Here is a 21295-nt window from a genome sequence, read left to right as displayed (position 1 = left end):
AGCAAAAACATCCGAGTTCCAGGGCATTCAGGTTCCAAGGTACGACTGTACTGAAAGCCAGTTGCTGGGTGCCAACAGTGCGAAAGGGCTACAAGCTCTGCTTGTGGACTTCTCAACAATTAACTGGCTGGCCAATGTTGGAAACAGAGCTCTGGACTAGGTGGCCCTTTCATCTGATCCAGAAAGGCTTCTTTTATAGTATCTGTCATCAACACAGGCCCCTCTGGAAACAGTCAATCATGAACATTACCTAGCACAGCTGAGAAAATAGGCAGGAGTCAATACAAGACACACACACACACACACAGATAAGGTGGTGTTAGTTTGCTAGAAACAGAGAGGAAGTGGAATCTCTAGACAGCTCAGCAAAGAGAAAAGTGGGATCTCCATATAATGGAGTGATCTCGTTGCTGAACTAACACAAAAAATACTGATTATAAATTCCTTATTCAGCTTGTCACTGGGTTTCCCCTGCTATATATAAACTATAGAAGCATTAACGACCAGAGATGATTATGGTGACAGGTGCATGCCTGATTTTCTGCTTAAAAAACTCTCAAAAGTTGCAATGCCACACCACTTGCTTTGCATTCACTTCCTTACTTCACCACATGCTCCAGAATCTGAAGACCAAAGTGTCTGACAATAGCAGTCTGTGTTATCTCGGCCAACTTCAGTCCACAGGGAACACATACTGGGTTCTTTTCTTTAAACTCTTCACAGAACTGAAAAAGAGCAAGAATTATTTTTTTAAGCAAACAAGAACATTCATATTTAATTATTTATTATATTTATATCCTGCCTTTCCTCCAGTGAGCTCAGGCATCCCACATGGCTCTTCCCCAACCTTTTATCCTCACCATAACCCTGTGAAGTAGGATAGGCAGAGATGCATAACTGAAGGTTTGAACCTGGGTCTCCACAGCCCTAGTCTACCCATTACACCACACTGGCTCAAAAAATATCCGCCCTCCAAGATAATGCAGAGAAAGATGTGTGAGAAGGCCAGTGCTTGGTTTTCAAATAAACTGTTCCTAGAAAGCAAATCCCCTCACACTTGTTTTGAGAATACAGAGGACTTGTTAAGGCAACAAACCATATGGTACTGTAATGTGCACCAACAGTCAAAACTCTGAAGCATGTCATGGTTTTGAATGCAACCTTTAGGGTTTATAACCAGTAAAACTGCTGTTCTTGCTACTCCTTTTTTCACTTTCTATTTTAATATATGAAACACACACACAAATCTCAGTGGACTCCTCCTTCCCCCATACTTGTGGGGGGTTTTCCATGTAAGAACTGATAAGTTCTGTGCTACATAGACAACTGTGCACACATCAATTACATTACACCCATTTCAGCTTTATTTTGCTCTGGTAATTTCATTTATTGTGTCAATTCACAAAGATTGTAACCAAAACCATTCTCCCTTTACCAAGTTAGAGCACTTCTCCTCAATTGTCCATATACATTAATTCGTTGCTTTCTGCATCAACCTCAAGTTGCTAGAGATTACACTAAAGGCTCTCTGCTATTCCCTCATATAAGTCTCTTATCTCTCTCTCGCTGCTGTTTATGCCTCTTTTATTCCGTTTTCCTACTCCTGTCTTAGCTCATCATTCCACAACCATTATGCCACCAACATCTTTCCCCTCCTGGTTTAACACTCTTCGCAGAAATCCTGCTTCTCTGGGGCAATCCCATTATCACCTCGAATGGAAATGGAAATGCAACCAATGTTACTCTGCTTCATCCAGGGTTATGTCATTTCCTTTAATTCTGGCAGGGCTCTTCTGTGCACAAAACAGAGAGAACCTATTCAAGTAGAAATACCAGGGAGGTGCAGTGGTTGGACCTAGTGGGTCCCCACTCTGCCATGAAGCTAACTGGGCCAGTCACTACCTCACAGGCTTGTCATCAGGACAAAATGGGGAAGAAGTAAACTATGTACACCACCTCGAACTTCTTGGAGCTGCCTTCCCCAGCACTTCTACTACTGGATAGATTTGGCATACTCAGGAACCAAATGCTTTGTGTCTTTTGTAGGAAATGTATACTTTTTGTGCATTCTGCAATGGGATATAAATGCAACACAGAAACAAAACAAAAAACTGGTGTGGCTTTACATGACCTGAATCTGTTGGTTTTTAATTTGTCAGCGCAGTTGGACACTTGGGTGGGGGACGGAGTGAGAGAAAGGAGGAGGAAGGTGGCAATCCCAATATAACAATCCCTGCCCCCCCCCAAAGCATTCTTTCCCCTTTTATATCTGCCTGCTTCTTGGGAAAAAAGCAATGACAAACCTAGACAGCATCTTAAAAAGCAGACATCACTTTGCCAACAAAGGTCTGTATAGTTAAAGCTATGGTTTTCCCAGTAGTGATGTATTGAAGTGAGAGCTGGACCATAAAGAAGGCTGATTGCGGAAGAATTGATGCTTTTGAATTATGGTGCTGGAGGAGAATCTTGAGAGTCCCATGGACAGCAAGAAGATCAAACCTCTCCATTCTGAAGGAAATCAGCCCTGAGTGCTCACTGGAAGGACAGATCCTCAAGCTGAGCTCCAATACTTTGGCCACCTCATGAGAAGAGAAGACTCCCTGGAAAAGACCCTGATGCTGGGAAAGATGGAGGGCACAAGGAGAAGGGGACGACAGAGGACGAGATGGTTGGATAGTGTCTTCGAAGCTACCAGCATGAGTTTGACCAAACTGCGGGAGGCAGTGGAAGACAGGAGTGCCTGGCGTGCTCTGATCCATGGGGTCACGAAGAGTCGGACACGACTAAACAACAAAATCTGCCTTGCACTGTCGAGATGGCACCCAACGGGCACACTCACACACTGTCACACTCCCAGGTCAGCGCGGAGAGTCCGCGGAAGAGGCAAGGTTTTTTTTGCTCCCGCTCACCACTGTAGGAAGCCGGCCATGCGGGATGCTCAGCCCCCCGCAATGGAGACAGCCGGCCACGTGGGCCCCAGGGCGGGCGAGGGGGCAGCATGGCCGTGGAGCGACACCACGCTCTGGAAGAAGAGAGGGCGAGGCTCCCCACGGCGGGGCAACCCCTTTCGAAAGCGGAGAGGCCTCGGGGGGCAGAAACCGCCGCAGTTTCTGCTTTGCATACGGAAAGCCAACGAGGCACGACCTGCATCCGAAGGAGCAGCGGTGCGAGAGGCGCACGGGGGTCCCGAGCTGGCGCCGGCGCCGGCCATGTGTCTGGCTGCCACCCATCCCGGCTCCCCTCAGGCAGCCCCCCGCCCAAAAAACAACCCCGCGCCCGGCCTCAGGGGGCTCTTCGGGAGGCGGAGGCGCGGCGGTACCTTGAGGGCCTCCAGGCGGTACCGCTGCGTGGAGGCCGGGTCCATCATCACCGTCACCGCCTTCACGAGCTGCTCGCAGAGGGTGCTCACCGGGTCCCACGACATGGCGCTGCGGGGCTGGGCTGGGCTGGGGGCAGGAGGGGAGCGGGGGGAGAGGAAAGCCGCTGTTGCCCCGGGCAACCGGGCTCGGGGAGAGTAAGGGGAGTAACGCTGCGCCGGGTGCGACGGCCAAAGTGGCGTAGTGCGCAGGCGCAGGCGACCCCGGCGACCTTTTTTCGCACACGCTTCCTAAACGCCGGCAGTGAATGCGATAGTAGCTCTTCGGTCGTCATGTAGAGATAGGAAAGGTTAGAGAGGCTTCGTTGTTTGACGTGGAACTTTCGGGTTGCTTCAGGCTCGCTCTTATAATTTTTTTAAAAAACTTTTAGTCCACGCATCTTTCTCATAAAGTAAGACTTGGACTAGAAATAACACATCTCTCTGCCTCTACTTTTTATTGGAGGGGGGAATACTTTGCCAACCCCGTTCAGCTAACATAATGGATTTCAGCTAGTTTTCTAGTTTTCTTTTCTTCCTAGGGACGAAAGTAACACTTTCCCTAGAAAGTAACTCTTTCAGCTTTCAGAAAACTAGCTGAAACAGAGTTACTTTCGTTCCTAAGAAGAAGAAAAAAGTCTAATGAGCCCCGTGAGTTTGCTTTTTGTGTATGTCCGCAGTAAATCTATGCATCAATTGGATCAATAATAAGCGGCATAACCCGATTCTGACGTGTAGTGATAGAATTGTAAAGTAATGCATGCGTGCTTTTTTATTTTATTTTAAATTGGGATTACTGTCAGCTTCCACTGTCCCTGAACGAGCAGCTGTCACTTTTATCCCTCTCCGAAAGTGATCACACGACCGGGGGTGGAATCCAGAAAGTCCATAGAGCAGCTCAAGGAATTGCCAGTCTAACATTTCTACATCTATCATCCCGCTAGTTTGGTGAAGGAGAGTCGCATCACGGTGTCCCTGAAAGAATGACGTAATCGATGTCCTTCCACTATGGGGCGGAGGGAAATCCGTTCTCGGTCTATCTATCGCGTAGTCTTATTTCCCCCCTGAGGACTACATTTCCCAATATGCATTGCTGTATAACCAACTGCGTTCGAGGTGCGGAGGTAGTTAAAGGCATGCTGGGAGTTGTATTCCTTTAGTCGTGAAGGCGGGAGTTTTAGCGGCTAAGCTGTTGCCTGGGCTTGTTCGGCCTCCGTGCATCGCACCTGCGGCCCTCAAGCCGAACCCGGCTCCGTTCTCCGCCTCCTTGCCGTGGCGACCCCGTGTGGCCCGCCATGTCTCGCGGGCGGGAGCGAGTGGTGGCTTTGGCGGACATGGACTGCTTCTACATGCAGGTGGAGCAGCGCCTGGAGCCCAGCCTGCGCGGGAAGCCGTGCGCCGTGGTGCAGTACAAGACGTGGAAAGGCGGCGGGTACGGAGCTGCTGCTGCTGCTGCTGCTGCTTGGCCCTGCTAGCTTTGCTGCTCTGCTCGTGTCGGCGGAATGAGGTGGGAGGAGGAGGATCTTGACGCGGAGGAGCTGAGGGAAAGGGGCCGTGCGGCTCAGTGGTCAGAGCAAAAGGCTTTAATCGCCCGCACCCCTAGGGAGGGCTGACAAATCCAGAAATCCTGCCGAGTTGCTGCTGCCGCCGCCACAATCGTTGCTGATCGATGGATGTGGGGTCGATACTGTATAGGGCGGCTTCCTGAGTTGCCTCCCCACCCCAACTGCTTCATCATGCTCCTTCCTGTGACCCATGTTTCTGTTTTTTTTCCCTCTACCCGCTCTCCCCAAAATGATAGGATGCGTTCCTGCACACTCCCAGTCTAAAATGGACTTTGATTTTCACCTCTCAGGGTGGGAAAGCCAAATGCAGCATGGAATCCACTTCCCCGAGTGTCTATACAACTAACAATTACCTACTTCTGGACCCAAATTGATTCTAGCATTCTATAAACTATTTATAGTCTTCCACCTGCCTCTCAGTATCTCCTCAAAACCTTTAAAAATGTACTTTCCTCTTAAGATGGCTAAAATATTATAACGTGCAAGGAAAACTCTCCTTTCTTTTAAGCTACAGTAATTTGTAGGTGGGTTTTTTTTTTAACATGTTAATTTGTTAAAGACTCATTATCTAATGCTAAACTGAACCAAAAAAGTGCCTGGGTTTGTGTGTTCCTTTCACTGTCTTAAACTCATAACTTAATAGCTCATCATTTCTCCCTCAACCAACTCAGAATCATTGCAGTGAGCTACGAAGCTCGAGCTTTTGGAGTTACCAGAAACATGTTTGCTGCTGATGCAAAGAAACTATGTCCGGATCTCCTGTTAGCGCGAGTACCAGAGGCCCATGGTAAAGCAGATCTCACCAAGTAAGCCCTGAATTGATTATTACTTGCAGCTATTGTTGTCCATGTGATTGTGAAGTACTCTGAAACAAAATAGGGTTCAGGATGGTTACTGATCAGATGTGCTTTTGATGTGTTTTCTGCTTTGGGGCTAAGGTTTGCTTCTTGGAAAGTTTTTGGAATCCCCTTTTGCTGTCTCTTTTCCAGTGTGGATACAGTTTGTTCATTCTGGGTCTTCAGGCAGCAGTCTCTCTAGAAATTATTTTTACCGTTCTTTGCAAATTGAACAATCCAGGCTTTCTTCAGAATATAGTGAACTGAGCTCAATACTTTTTCAGCCAGTTTATCTGTAATAGGTAAGATAGCTCTGTTAGCAGAGAAATGAGAAATTTGATTTTGCAAAAAAACAGGGAGAAACGTTTAAACATTGATGGAAATTATATAATTATTTTTAAAGATGTGCCGTTGAGACATTTGAAAAAAAGGGACCAATACAGACAACTGGTACAAACTTTGAAGAAAAACGAAACTGAATTTAAATGGGAATTTCCAGAAGGAGTAGCATTTACATACAAAGGGAAGAGGCACAGACTGACAAAATCGGATGAGATGGATAAATTTTTTAGAAGATACAAAGAACTGACCAGAGAAGGAGAAGAAGCAGAGGTGGCAGGAGCAAGAGGTGATGAAGGAGACTCTGTAGAGTTGGAAGAGGAAGAGGAGCGAAGCAGAAAGGATAAAAGAAGAGGAAGAGGAGAAAAACGGGAAGAGGAAGAGGAAATTGAAAAAGAACAAGAAGAGGAAGAGAAATAAAAATATTAGAGGAAAAAATATTTAATTGGCAGACACTATGGCACTAAAATTATGGACATGGAATGTGAATGGAATGAACGATAAAAAAAAGGAATAAAGTGGGACAATATTTAAAACAAAAGAATTTGGATATTATTTGTTTACAAGAGACTCATGTTAAAAAAACGCACAGGAAAATTTTAATTAACAAAAATTAGGAAATGAATTTATTTCATCGGATAAAAGCAAAAAGAGAGGGGTGGTATTGTACATAAAAAACAAATTAGAGGCACAACAATTATTTAAGGATGAAGAAGGCAGGATCATAGCAGTCCAAGTCAATTGGCAAGGTGAAAAACTGATAATTATTGGAGTATATGCACCGAATGGCAGTAAAACAGAATTTTTTAAAGGTCTGGAGGAAAAATTATTTGAACATTTGGATCAAAATGTAATAATAATGGGTGATATGAATGGTGTGGTATCAATGGAGATGGATAGACTTCGGGCTAAAGGCAAAACGAAGGAAGGGAAATTACCAAAAACCTTTTTTGACATGGTGGAAAATTGTAACTTGGTGGATATATGGAGATTGAGACACCCATTAGAAAAACAATTTACTTTTCATATATGGGACGCAGGTGGCGCTGTGGGTTAAAGCCTCAGCACCTAGGACTTGCCGATCGAAAGGTCGGCAGTTCGAATCCCTGCGGCGGGGTGCGCTCCCGCTGCTCGGTCCCAGCGCCTGCCAACCTAGCAGTTCGAAAGCACCTCCGGGTGCAAGTAGATAAATAGGGACCGCTTACCAGCGGGAAGGTAAACGGCGTTTCCGTGTGCGGCTCTGGCTCTGGCCAGAGCAGCGATGTCACGCTGGCCACGTGACCCGGAAGTGTCTCCGGACAGCGCTGGCCCCTGGCCTCTTAAGTGAGATGGGCGCACAACCCCAGAGTCTGTCAAGACTGGCCCGTACGGGCAGGGGTACCTTTACCTTTTATATAAAAGAAAAGAGAAACTCAACATAAAGACAATGGAGGAGTATTTAATGAAGAAAAAGGTGCAAAAAGAATCAAAGAGTAATAAAATTAAACTGAATGAACCAATAGAATTAGAAGAAATTCAAATGGCAATAAAGGATTTGAAGAGTGGGAAGTCGCCGGGACCGGATGGATTCAGTGCAAGATATTATAAAGAAATGAAACACACTCTACTTGTACCATTGAAAGAAGTAATGAATAACATATTGAAAGAAGGAGAAATACCTGAGACCTGGAAAGAAGCATATATAACGTTTATTCCCAAACAAGATTCTGATTTAACACAGGTTAAAAATTACAGGCCAATTTCATTATTGAATAATGACTATAAAATGTTTGCAAATATTTTAGCAAATAGGATGAAAAAGGTATTAAAGGAAATGATTCATAAGGATCAAACAGGTTTCCTTCCTGGTAGGCAGATGAAAGATAACATAAGAAATATAATCAATATAATAGAGTATCTGTCAAACAGGAAGGATAAACAAGCGATGTTGATATTTGTGGATGCCGAGAAGGCCTTTGATAATATTTCTTGGGAATTTATGTTAAAGAGTTTGGAATATATGGATATGGGTCAATCTTTTCTGATTGGTAATAAGGCAATATATTTGGAGCAGAGAGCAAAATTAATTGTTAACAATGTTATAACAGAAAATATTTCCATAACTAAGGGTATAAGACAAGGGTGTCCTTTATCTCTGTTATTATTCATTTCGGTCCTAGAAGTCTTCCTAAGAACACTAAGAAATAATGAAAAAATAAAAGGTGTGACAGTTGGTTGTAATGAATACAAGGTTAAAGCCTTTGCCGATGACTTGGTTATAACTATAGAAGATCCTATACAGAGTGTCAAAGAGGTGTTAGAAGAGATAGAACATTTTGGTCAAGTGTCCGGCTTTAAGTTAAATAGGAAAAAAACTAAAATAATTGCTAAGAATATGGATCAAGAGACAATAGAAAGAATACAGCAACAAACAGAGATGAATGTGGTTAAGAAAGTTAAGTATTTAGGGATTACGTTAACTCCCAGGAGTATTGACCTGTTTCAAAACAATTATGTACCAATATGGAATAAAATTAAACGTGACCTAGAGGTGTGGGGAAGAATGAAACTATCATTATGGGGAAGAATTGCAACGATAAAGATGAGCGTGCTACCGAAAATGTTTCTGTTTCAAACAATTCCAATAATTAAAGGTGTGACAATATTTAAAGAATGGCAAAGAATAATGTCAAGATATATCTGGCAGGGCAAGAAGCCAAGAATAAAATTTAAGATATTAACAGATGCAAAAGATAGAGGAGGCTTTGCTCTGCCAGATTTAAAGTTATATTATGAAGCTTCGTGTCTTTGCTGGGTGAAAGAATGGATAAAGTTAGAAAACACAGAATTGTTGGATTTAGAAGGTTATGACAATAGATTCGGTTGGCACGCGTATTTATGGTGTGAAAAGAATAGAGTGCATAAAGGTTTTGAAAACCACATCTTTAGAGAATCGTTGATTGAAGTCTGGAATAGGTATAAAAATTTATTAGAGTTTAAAACTCCACATTGGCTATCACCATTGGAGATAATGAGTGTGAAAAAGATCAATATGACAGGGAGATGGATTACATATGAGAATTTGATAATCAAAGAAGGTAATAAATGGAAATTGAAACCATATGAAGAAGTTAAAGAAAATGTGAATGATTGGTTGCACTATTTTCAGTTGAATGCAATGTTCAAAAAAGAGATGTCAGAAAGAGGTTTTCAGGAAAAGAAATCTAGGTTTCATCAAGAAATCTTGAATAGTGATGTTAAAATTTTATCAAAAATGTATAAATTATTACTTGAGTGGCATACAAAGGACGAAGAAGTAAAATCAGTTATGATTCAGTGGGCCAAAATTTTTGGTTATAATATACAATTTGATGAGTGGATAAAATTGTGGAAAGAAGGAATGAAATTCACTGCATGCACTACAATAAAAGAAAATGTTATGAAAATGATGTATAGATGGTATGTAACACCAGTGAAACTTGGTAAGATGTATAAAGTCAGTAATAAATGTTGGAAATGTCAGGAAAAAGAAGGAACATTTTATCACATGTGGTGGGAGTGTAAGAAAGTAAAAGGTTTCTGGGAAATGATTTATAATGAGATGAAGAAAATGTTGAAATATACTTTTGTTAAGAAACCAGAAGCATTTTTATTAGGAATATTAGGGAATGAAATTAAAAAGAAGGATGTGAAGTTATTTAGGTATGCAGTGACAGCAGCTAGAATTTTGATGGCCCAGAAATGGAAACAGGAAGAAATGCCAACGAGGGAAGAATGGAGAATGAAACTGATGGAATACGCAGAAATGGATAAATTAACGGGGAAAATTCGGAACCAACGCGATCAGAGATTCACCGAGGACTGGAATAAATTTACAGAGTATATAAAAAATGTATGTGAGGAGCAATTAACGCTTGTTGGCTTTCAAGAAGCTCTGTGAAAATGATTGATAGAAATGTTGCTTAAAAGATATGATGAGATTAAGATTGTTAAAGCGCAATACAAATTTAAAAATGTGAGTAATTGTGATAATATGGAAAATTGTCAGACAGGCTGAGGGAAGTCTAAAAGATATATATGTTAGAAGTGGATGTTAAACATGGATGGAATGCACATTGGAAATTGAATAAAAATTAATTATATATATAAAAAAAGATAGCTCTGTTAGCAGCATGCGAGGTGGGGGGACGACAACTGCTGCTTTCTGGAATACCACTGTTGATGGCATATTGCTAATTAGCTACCCCAATTATCAGTTAAGATGGAATGGGAATATTAGAGCATTGTTGGGTCTCCTTCCTATGTAGGTACCGAGAAGCCAGCGTGGAGGTGATGGAAGTGATGTCACGCTTTGCTGTGATTGAACGTGCCAGCATTGATGAAGCCTACATGGATTTAACTAGTGCTGTGCAGGAAAGGCTTCAGAAGATGAAAGGGCAGGCTATTGAAGCAGACCTGTTGGCAACTACCTACATCCAAGGATGGCCAGACAGCCTCGCAGCAAAAGAGAATACAGGCAACAAAGGTATTGCATGCCTTCAGACATACTGTTCCACTCTTTTACTTCAACTTCCCTTGCTCTTAATCCTGTGTAGATTATAATTCCGTACAGAGGTATTTTCATTCTCAAACTTGTGTGCCTACAGAAAAGCATGGTGATGGTCTGGAGCCAATCCACGACTCCCAGGTTTAGCATATATTTTTCTTTTTCTCTTTGCTTCAGTGTTCATGTGAGGGTACTAAAAGTTTGAAGGGATGGTATGAAATTGGAAGTGTGCCCTTCAGAGGTAATGGATATGGTACCATAGCATTTTCTTCTTGAGCTGCAGCTTATAATACAAGTATATTTTCTCTATTTTGTCACTTTCTAATCTTTCGTGGGTGGTGCTGTGGGTAAAACCTCAGCGCCTAGGACTTGCCGATCGCATGGTCGGCGGTTCGAGTCCCCGCGGCGGGGTGAGCTCCCGTCGTTCGGTCCCAGCTCCTGCCCACCTAGCAGTTCGATAAATAGGGACCGCTTACCAGCGGGAAGGTAAACGGCGTTCCGTGTGCTGCGCTGGCTCGCCAGATGCAGCTTCGTCACGCTGGCCATGTGACCCGGAAGTGTCTGCGGACAGCGCTGGCTCCCGGCCTATAGAGTGAGATGAGCGCACAATCCTAGAGTCTGGCAAGACTGGCCCGTATGGGCAGGGGTACCTTTACCTTTACCTTTAATCTTTCGCGCACTTCTTATTCAGCTTTGTAAGACCAGATTAATTTGACCTCAGCAAAATGTTCCCTAAGAAGAAAGACATGTCTGCTTTCTAACCTGCAGCAGGAACAAAGGAAGGTGATTAGTCCGCTGCTGAAAGGCCAGTATTGCAGTGGAGAGATCTGGGGAAAGGTTAAGAGTAAAAGCAGTAGGAATTGCCAAAACTGATGTACTTTGAGAGAGCTTATTGCTCAAGTCTGTGTGGCTATTTTCCATGTCGCTATTGTCTTTAGTTCAGTTCCAAATTTGGAAATTTATTTTAAGCCATTTAAGCTTACAGTGGTACCTCGGGATGTGAACGGGATCTCCGTTCGCATCCTGAAGCGAACGTAACAAGCGACGGCACGCGTGGGCAGGCCACGTTTTGCTGCTTCCGCACATGCACATGACGTCATTTTGAGCGTCTACGCATGCACAAGCGGCGAAACCCGGAAGTAACGCTCTCCATTACTTCCGGGTTGCTGCGGAGCGCAACTCGAACGTGTTCAACCCGAAGCACATTCAACCCGAGGTATGATTGTATTGCACATCTTCAGCTACCTTGCTACTAGTGTTAGAACATCTTTTAAAGGCCAAATGGTATGAAACTTCCCTGTTGTGAGAGCTGTATGCTAGGTTGTTTGTTGCATTCTTACCTTGATTAATCTAATCTTTGAGACTTGCCTAAAGGGTAGCCCTCCTTTGGCTGCAAATTTTTTTACAAAAATGCAAAACCATCCCCCCCCCCGCCTCCTCCTGTTTATTTGCTTGCCCTGCAAGTTTTCTTTCTTTCTTTCTTTCTTTCTTTCTTTCTTTCTTTCGTGGGCTTATTTGACCAAGGATGGCCTTATAAAGGGCTTTCTGATTTCTTCCTGTTTTCTTCTTCACTAGATGTTTTACAACACTGTGTGCTTTTTGTAGCTTTCCTGACCTGCCACTCTGCCATGACAATAATTATTCTTACAAGATTGGAGATAGGTTGCTTTGTGTTCCCTTTTAGAAGAACTGCGGGAACGCGGTTTGCGACAGTGGCTTGAATCATTGCCTTTCGGAGATCCCAGCAGCCCAGAGCTGCAGCTGACTGTGGGAGCTGTCATTATGGAAGAAATGAGGGCAGCTGTGGAATCTGTCACTGGATTTAGGTGTTCTGCTGGCATTTCTCACAACAAGGTATATGTACGACCAGCATGTTTGTGTTTTTGAACTCGGCATTACTAAAGTGGTGTACCTCTTGGCTGCTCTATGTATTCAGTGGAATCTGTGCTGAACAGATTATTATTGTGACCTGGCACAGAAAACAGTAATGGAGGAATCGGGATATGATTAGACCCAATAATTGTAGTAAATACTATCATCAATCTGGTTTTGGTAAAATGTATTTTTATGAATAACTCCAGAATGTGAGGTTGGATGATGTGATGGACTGAAGATTTTGGCATCTAATGCAGAGCAGGATTAACAGGAATACATCTCCAGGTTGAGCCTCTTGTAAGCTCCCTAGACATAGATGTGTGGCTAGCTAATTGAGTTATTCAATAGGTTTCAACTGATTAGATCACATTTTTGTGGACCTAGTCAGTTACTAATGGCAATTGCCTCTGAACCTTCTTATACAGAGGGCATCAAGCTGGAATGAAGTATTCTGATTCGGAAGCTGCTTGTTACAGCATGCAGGTACAACATCTTGATGTGTTTCTTGCTCTAAAACTAATGGCACTTTTAGAGAAGAGAGAGGGAGAGATGATGCAAGTTGTAATAACAAAAAACATGGAGTTAGCCCTTCCTGCCCTAGGTGATAACTCTATTGGTGCCACAGGTGGAGGCCAGGATACCTAGCACCTGAGAGTGAGAATAGTAGATTTCCTCTTCCACACAGTTATTCTGCAAAATGCTAGAATTCAGTGTATGTAGGAGACCTTAGAGGTAGTACTATTTATTTGATTAGTATATTCTGTATTCAAAATATTAGGAATAAACAAATTATTGTTGGATCTTTCAGCCACAGGCTGTAGACAAAAGTCATATACCCAAATAAAAAGAGGGTATCATTGTATGAGGTTTCTTTTGAGGAGACAAGATTAGCCCAGATAATAAGCTCTGAAGTAGTAAATGTTTTTAGAGTAGAGATTCTCTTCTCCCTGCCACCAAACTTTCAGTTTAAGAAATTCAGCAGGACGTAATTATTCTTTGATTTTAAGAACCAAAATCTGACAGTATATGAGAGATTTTTTATCCCTCTTGTTTCACAAATGCAATGTCTAGTTTCATTTAGTTTTTAATTCCTTTCTAAAAACACTGGGTGTGATTTGGAAAAGAAAATAATCCATGATAACATTTGAAAACAAAAACTGCCTTCTCATTATTTGTATTATATTCAACCTTTTCACTAAGATGACAAAATAAACTCTGATAGACCAGATGTGTGTTGGAAACCCAACTTTGAAAGCCAAGCTTCTTAAATTGGATACTTTCTTTATTCTAGGTATTAGCAAAGCTGGCCTGTGGTCTCAACAAGCCTAATCGTCAGACTCTGGTGTCACAGGGTTCCGTCCCTCAGCTCTTTAGCAAGATGCCAATCAGCAACATGTATGTAAAACTGATCTGCTTCTAGAAGCCCCATGAGAGATTGCACTCATGAATCTCGGAACTAGCATTTTTCTTCTGCACACTACTCTTTAGGGGTATTCTGGGTATACTGTAAGCATCAGGCCAATGGCAGTCAAGAGATAATAATAAGAATGGATGCTAGAGAAAAAAAATTCCTCGTGCAAGCACCAGAATTTGGGGAGCCATAATTATTTTTCAGCCATCCTTCCTTTGTGCAAAAATTGATAAACTATCAATATTTTTATATGCCAGTTTATTATCAGGGAGTGGACTGGCATTTTTCAGGCCTGGTTGCAAATGTAAATGAATTCTAATAAATATGTGGTGCTGTTTTATTATATTATCTTCCCAGTTGATTTCTTCTCCTGCACATACTAGTGTAGGTAAGGAAGAGGCTACTTGTTGATTTCTTTCTCCGTTGGGATGTTTTCCATGCTTGTCTCAAAAAGCCAAGTTTTGCATTGCTTTCTCTCCTTGTCCTTCTTATCTATCTGCCTTCTGCTAGCTGGTACACAAGAACCTGTGTCTGAAGACTTCTGCCTTTTTACACATGACAGCTTTCCTTTTCTCCCATAGCCGCAACCTTGGAGGGAAGCTTGGGGCCTCTATCACTGAACTTCTGGGAGTGGAGTATGTAGGAGAGCTGATCCAGTTCAGCGAATCACAGCTTCAGACCCACTTTGGAGAGAAGACTGGGTAAGTTGCACACTAAAGTTCTGGCCTCTGCTACAGATTCAGGATCCATTAATGTTTATGCTGCTGAGGATTCTGCTCAAGACAGGGTCTGTCTTGAGTTTCCAAAGACTCATTTCTACTGAGAGCTTGACACAAACACATTAAGAGGCAGTGCATTTGCTTAAAGCCAGATGAAACATCTACAAGATTCAGGGAAGATTGCAGCATGTGCATTTTTAAAAAGCTCACTTCAGTCATTGCATTGAAGTAACACTTAATATGACAAAATAACAAAAGGGAAGCAAATATTATGCATATACTGTGCAAATTCTATAGCGGTAGCTGTGTTAGCTGTAGCAAAAAGAGACTATTTAGTCGCTTTAAAGACTGACAGATTTATTATGGCACAAGCTTTCAAAGGATAGTCTGTTTCATCAGATGCATATGGAGTGTCATCCTCAAGTGATAGATATGTAATAGAGAATGTTGTTTTCACTGTCCAAATGTTCTATTCATGGTCACCCATAGCAGTAAGCTGCAGTTTATTTAACATATTCGCTTCTACAGCAGATGAGATTGTCATGTAATTACATATTTATCCAAGTGGGACAACAGAGTTTATCAGACTCCATTAACCCAATAAAGTTATTATGAAATCAAAACTATATACTCTCTGTGGGGGTTTTATACAGAGGGCTGTAGTATAAACACCGACAACTGGGAAACACTGGCCTGTGAGCGTTCTAAATGGAGAACAGCCTTTCCCAAAGGTGTCATGGGTTTTGAAGACACTCGAACTCAGGATGAAAGGGAGAAACACACTAAGAGGAAGGCATGCTTGGCAAACCCTCAGCATGATCAATTCCCGCCTGGAAACCTATGTCCCAACTGTGGAAGGATGTGTGGATCCAGAATTGGCCTCTACACTCACTTATGGACCCATTGCTAAAACCATGTTTATGGAAGACAGTCGTCCTCAGATACAAGTAATCACCAAAGAAAGAAGAAAGATACAGATGGTAGCAGTGGATTATGTCATCAACTGTCTTTCGGACATAAAAATTGATGCTGATCTACCAGGATCATATTTCCATGTTCTTCTCATAATATCCAGCTTGTTCCTTGCTATTGATTCACTGCACCCCAGCAAAATATTTCATAACAGATTAGGGTGCATCACTAATAGCCATTCCATGCAGTTTGTATACCAATATCTATTCAGATGTGCTGTTAAGTGGCAGAGACACTTATGATAGAGAGCTCTCCATTTGCCTTGCCTGTATTTTCTTTAGAATCTAACTCTTGGACTTGATCCTCATCTCCATTGGTTTGTGTGCAGGTCCCAGATACATTGGATGTCTCTAAGTAAATAAGTAACATTTCCACCCTTGGAACCACTTATTTATTTAACTCAGGTTTCTATATATGCTTTGCAGCTCCTGGTTGTATGACTTGTGCAGAGGGATGGAGCATGAGCCTGTGAAACCTAGACAATTGCCCAAATCCATTGGCTGTAGTAAGAATTTCCGTGGAAAAACAGCTTTGGTTACTCAGAAGCAGGTAAGAGAGTGTAAGAGAGCCGAACCAAGTTTGTCCTGAGAGCAGGAATAAAAGACAAGGCAGCACACATTGCTGCACCCTTTCTCAAACCTAATTTGGTCATCACCTTTCAGCATCACTTTGCTCTGAAACAGTCAATAGATTGTTGAAGAATTCTATCAATGGGGAGGGGAGTGCCAAATGTCTCCTGTGATCTGCCGATGAGCTAATAAAGCAGAGGAGGAATTATTCCTTGGACCATGATCTCTCTCTGCGGTGCTAGCAAATGAGATCCTTGTTCCATTTTAGCATCTAGCGCAGTGTCCTGTCCTTTGAGCATTCCGTAACCACATCTTTTCCTGCAATTGAATTGCTCCATGGCAACATTTCTGATCATTTCAAGATTATTTTATTTATTAAATTTCTATACTGCTCTTCATCCCAAGACCACAGGGTGCTTTACAATATAGAAACGCAAACATAACCAGAAACGAAAACTGTACTCTCCCCCTACAGTATTGTTTGTTTAGAGATCTGAAAGCTTTTGTTGTTCTTCTTGGCCTTCCATCTGATCAAAATGTCCTGTGGATATTCCTTGCATATTTTGGTTTTCTATTTGTAGTAAACTGAGCAGTGTCCCAAGACAATAATAAAAAACACAGTAATTATGTATGTAGGTGCAGCATTGGCTTCTGCAGCTGGCCTTGGAGCTGGAGGAGAGACTGAACAAGGACAGAGATCAAGTAAGTAGGGAAAGATAGAGTCCTATGATCTCACTGAGTACTTGATGCTTGAAGGAGATCTCTGTGAATTGGGCTGAGAAGTGCAAGTGTGCCTGCCTCTGGTAACCATACATATCATTTGACTGGATGTAGCTTGCTAGAGGTCTGAAGTAATTAAGTATCTTCAGCAAATCAGGGGTATGTCCCCTCAACCTGTTCTGGGTCGTTGTCCCCTCTGACCCTGTCCTCTGTAGTAGATTTGGGAGCAGGGATGGAGTCGAAGAGGAGGATTAAGCCCCATCACAGAAGTGGATGTTATTCAACTTGTGCCATTATTTAGTTAGCATATGAAGCCTATGGGTGGTATATCCATCTTTCCGCCAAGCACCGACTGGACCTTGACCAGCTCAACTTATTAAGCTGACTAAAGCGTGTGCCTTTAGATCACTTCCTGAAAATAACACAGATACATCCCTTTTTAGCATTGGGCTTTCCTTGCAGGTGTTGTCACGGTTGAAGTGAGCTGCTCATGAGCACTGAGCTCATGTTAAAGACTAGAATTCCTTATAGTCTTCCTACATTTTTAGCTTCAATGGAGAATCATGGAGAAAGACAGTAGGGTTAAGCTCCGTCCTGGAACACATCTGGATTAATCCAGCCCAGGCATAGGCAAACTCCGGCCCTCCAGATGTTTGGAACTACAATTCCCATCATCCCTAGCTAACAGGACCCAGTGGTCAGGGATGGTGGGAATTGTAGTCCCAAACATCTGGAGGGCCGGAGTTTGCCTATGCCTGATCCAGCCTGATATCCACTACCCCCTTTTTAAGAATGTCCTCCTAAAATCCAAGTTATTGATATCTGAAGTATTTCTTGTCAGGATTCTTATACTGTTTATCTTTCTTCCAACAGAACAACCGGGTAGCTAAACAGCTGACTATTGGGATCCATATGCAGGGCTATAAACATGCCAACGGCTTATCCCGCTGCTGTGCCTTAGCAAATTATGACGCTCATAAAATCAGCAGAGATGCTTTTGTGCTAATCCAGAACTGCAATACTGCAGGTGGCCAGCAGGCTGCATGGTGAGAACTCCCCCCCCTCCCTTGGACACAAGAGTGTTACTGCAGAGGAGGAAATGTTAGCTTTATCCCTTCTTCCAATGTACATATTGCAAAGTCTGTGCTAGAACAGAAAATGAACTACTAGTGGGCTGGACAGCCATGCTGTTAAGACAAATATTTATGATATGAGAACATTTATTCCGATTAGAGCTAAGATGAGGGTTGCTCATTACATATCCTTGGGCCAGCTTCTTCTACACTTAGCAAATTGTTGAAAAATATCTGTGTAACCTTATTTTTTGAGTTTACTCCCTTTGAATTGTTTGCTAATGTGCCCTCGCCTACAGGTCTCCTCCAATTACACTTCTTCAGCTTTCTGCGAGCAAGTTTTCAGAAGCTCGTGCTTCCTCTGTGAACATTACTTCCTTCCTGACGACTGACAGCCAAGGTACCCAAGCCACTTGCACCAGTGCATCCAGCCCAAATGGCAAGTCCATTGAAAGCCCCAAAAAGGAGACCCTCAGGAAGACAACCAATTCTATTCAGATGCTTTTTCAGAGGGCAGTGGAAAAGAAACAGGCCCAGGCTATGGCCAGGAACTCTCTTCCTGGTGTCAGCAATGAAATGAACTTACCATCAATACCAGAGTCCAGTATCTGTCAGGATAAACGACTCACCCCCATTAACAGCCAGATTCCAAAAGTTCCTGCGGAACAAAGTACCACCAGGAGCAACCCAGACTGCATGCAGAAACAGCTCTCGGTAGAACAGTCTCTGGCCAGCTCCGAAGCAGGGCTCCTGGAGACCCCTTTAGAAACAGAAGTGCCTGAGGTCTCTTCAGAGCTCCCTGATCTGTGCAAGGAAAAGGAAGTGTATCCTGTTGCTGGAATTTCCCAGGTAGGGGCTGATAGTTGGGCTCTTCAGCCCTGTACTGGTGACACGATGCTGTGCGAGAAATGTAATCAACAGGTGTTGGTATGGGAGTTCACAGAACACTTGGACTACCACTTTGCTGTGGAGCTGCAGAATTCTTTCTCAGGAACTGACACCTTCAGGCCGTCTTTGCCTCCCACCAGCCCTCCAGCTAAGGGCAAAAGTAAACAGAAGACACACACAGCCTCTAGGGCCAAAAGGCCAAGGCAAAGCACAGATAGGACTTTGGATTTCTTTTTTAAGCGGCCTCCTCCTTAGGATGAAGCTCATCTGAGCAGCTTATCTTGGAAAAAGAAGGTGCAACTTTATTTGCCTTTATCTATCTTATATCAATAAGTAAATAAATAGGATAATAAATTGTTCCAAACAGGTGCTTGGAAAGCTACAGGACTCCCCGTTGTTGTTACGGGAACCTGCACTTGGTAGTCAAGGTTGTTATGCCTTCTGTAGCACGTTCTTGCTCTGTAGCTTCAGATGGTGACTGATTTCGCATCAAGGTGCCATATTAATGATACTGCCAATTTATTGTAGTCATTGAGGCCGTCTCTAGTCAGACTGTCCCCTCCACAGGACCATCTTTACATTGTATGTCATTCATTTGTTTTAGTATTTTAAACTTGTAAACTGCCTTGGCAGAAGGGAGGTATTAAATGCAATACAGTCATAACTCGGGTTACAGACGCATCAGGTTCCTTTGTTTGGGTTACGGACAGCCAAAACCCAGAAGTACTGGAATGGGTTACTTCCAGGTTTTGGCGGATGCGCAGAAGCGCCAAATTGTAACCTGCGCATGTGCAGACGTGCCGCTGTGGGTTGCGAACGTGCATCCCGCACGGATCACGTTCGCAACCCGAGTGTCCACTGTACATGCTTCTGAAGATCTAGAGAGGTGCTGCTCATGGGCTTTCCTAGGCCTGCTCTAGGCAACTAAATGTCAAGGGATGAACTTGGGCCCTTCTGCATCCTGCTCATATGTTCTCTCATTGAGCTGCTTAGATCAGAGTTGTAGGTTGTGACTGGCTTTTACTATGGTGGGGATTGCCCTTCCATAGGCACTTTGAGGAAGACAGTCGTTAGAGTTTAATGGATATTGGAATATGCACTGCGCAAGTCCACATGTGCCCATTTGACCACTTTGATCAGTGGAATTCTTAAGAATTTGATTGTTTAGTGTGGCAGCACCTGCACTTTGGAACCCCCCCCCCCCGGCCTACTGAGATTAAGAAAGCACCTTCATGGTACTATTTTCACAATCTGCTAAAAACATTCTTGTTTAGACAAGCCTAACCAGATGCTTAGAAAGCTGAGGGTGATTTTAATCTGTCCTTAATATTTTAACTTGTGTATTTTAAAGTATGCTTGTGAATTTTTCCACTTTGAGGTTTGGTTTTTTTACAATCGAGTGGTGTATAAATTTTATGAAATAAATCAAGTGTAGAAACCAGTGTATACATATGGAAACTTGAGGCAAATCTATAACATCTGTACTTTAATTTGATGGCTTGATTAAATATCTACTTGGAGTATAGATTTTATCTACATGAAAAAACAGGACCTTATTTAAATAAAGTTGTCCAGTATGATTTAGGGTGTTTTACACCTTTAACTTTCCTACCTGGATAGTTACAAACATATACAATTATTGCCCCATGGTGCAGTTAGGGTATTGGACTAGGAGATGGTAGAACAGGGATCAAATCACCGCTGTCATGAAACTTGTTGTGTGACCTTGAGCCAGTCAGCCTCTCACCCTAATTTGACTCAGGGGTTTTGTGAGGATAAAATGAGGGGGGAAGGGAGAACCATGTATGGCACTTTGAACTTCTTAGAGGACAGGTAGGATATAAATAAAAGTGTCCAATTGCAGCTTTCTAACTCCTTGGGTGTGAGCTATAGTTAAGTATATTCCATATGAAACTCATGATGTATGAAGTCTTCAGCTATACTTCTGGAACCATGGAAATGTGGTTACTGCTAGTGCAAAACCTATCTGTTTAATCCTAACAGCCTGTAGCACTCGGTGGTATCAGGGACAGGATTTCAAACTAGTTATAGGGCTTTAGAGAGTGCATTATTAGGCACAGGTTACAGACACAAGATATCTATCTGGTCTTGTTTTGTTTTACTTCCTGCTAAAACCTTGGTCTGTTTTTCCCCCTTTTCTGTGGAAGTTGCTGGAAAGGAATTTTCCTCATAGGCAACAATACTATCCAGTAAAGCAGAATAAGGGGAAATTTTATGTGTTGGAAGAAATATTAGCAGGTTTGGGGCTTCTGTATAGAAACTGTAGCCTGTTTTGTTGTTATTGTCCACAATAGGATGGAAACAATGCTAGCAACAGCACCCAATTTTAGGCAGTATTACTAACATAACAAACAGGCTAAGCAAGAGCTTCATCCCACAGATGGTGGAGTCAGTGCTATTAGGATAAAGGAACCAGTCATATAATTG

General features: G+C 42.7%; 2 protein-coding genes across 5 annotated transcripts in view; one reads left to right on the top strand and one right to left on the bottom strand.

Annotated features, from left to right (window-relative positions):
* The window catches only part of XPO5 (exportin 5), a 39977-nt gene extending 36387 nt beyond the window's left edge, over positions 1-3590 (bottom strand). The window contains exons 1-2 of one of the 2 annotated variants that reach the window (XM_079969172.1): positions 3320-3590; positions 604-725 (exon numbers count right to left, since the gene is read on the bottom strand). In XM_079969172.1, the coding sequence (XP_079825298.1) occupies positions 604-725; positions 3320-3424 (227 nt within the window). In that variant the 5' untranslated portion in view covers positions 3425-3590. The remainder of the gene's footprint in view (positions 1-603; positions 726-3319) is intronic. The other variant, XM_079969171.1, reaches the window with a different exon arrangement.
* Positions 3591-4169: 579 nt separating this feature from the next.
* POLH (DNA polymerase eta) lies at positions 4170-20427 on the top strand. 3 transcript variants are annotated; one of them, XM_079969252.1, is made up of 10 exons: positions 4170-4479; positions 5592-5726; positions 10382-10599; positions 12305-12474; positions 13787-13890; positions 14488-14607; positions 16023-16146; positions 16803-16868; positions 17760-17932; positions 18259-20427. In XM_079969252.1, the coding sequence occupies exons 2-10, from the start codon at positions 5641-5643 to the stop codon at positions 19100-19102; spliced, it is 1905 nt and encodes a 634-aa protein (XP_079825378.1). In that variant the 5' UTR covers positions 4170-4479; positions 5592-5640; the 3' UTR covers positions 19103-20427. The 3 variants fall into 3 exon arrangements, with proteins under 3 accessions (XP_079825378.1, XP_079825376.1, XP_079825377.1); XM_079969250.1 differs by lacking the exon at positions 4170-4479 and adding an exon at positions 4517-4787; XM_079969251.1 differs by lacking the exon at positions 4170-4479 and adding an exon at positions 4722-4862.
* Positions 20428-21295: the final 868 nt, after the last annotated feature.

Source organism: Podarcis cretensis (genome assembly GCF_951804945.1).
Source record: "Podarcis cretensis genome assembly, chromosome: 3".
Taxonomy (NCBI): domain Eukaryota; kingdom Metazoa; phylum Chordata; class Lepidosauria; order Squamata; family Lacertidae; genus Podarcis; species Podarcis cretensis.
The sequence above is the reverse complement of the archived record's forward strand: the minus strand, read 5'-3'. Positions and strand labels throughout refer to the sequence as shown.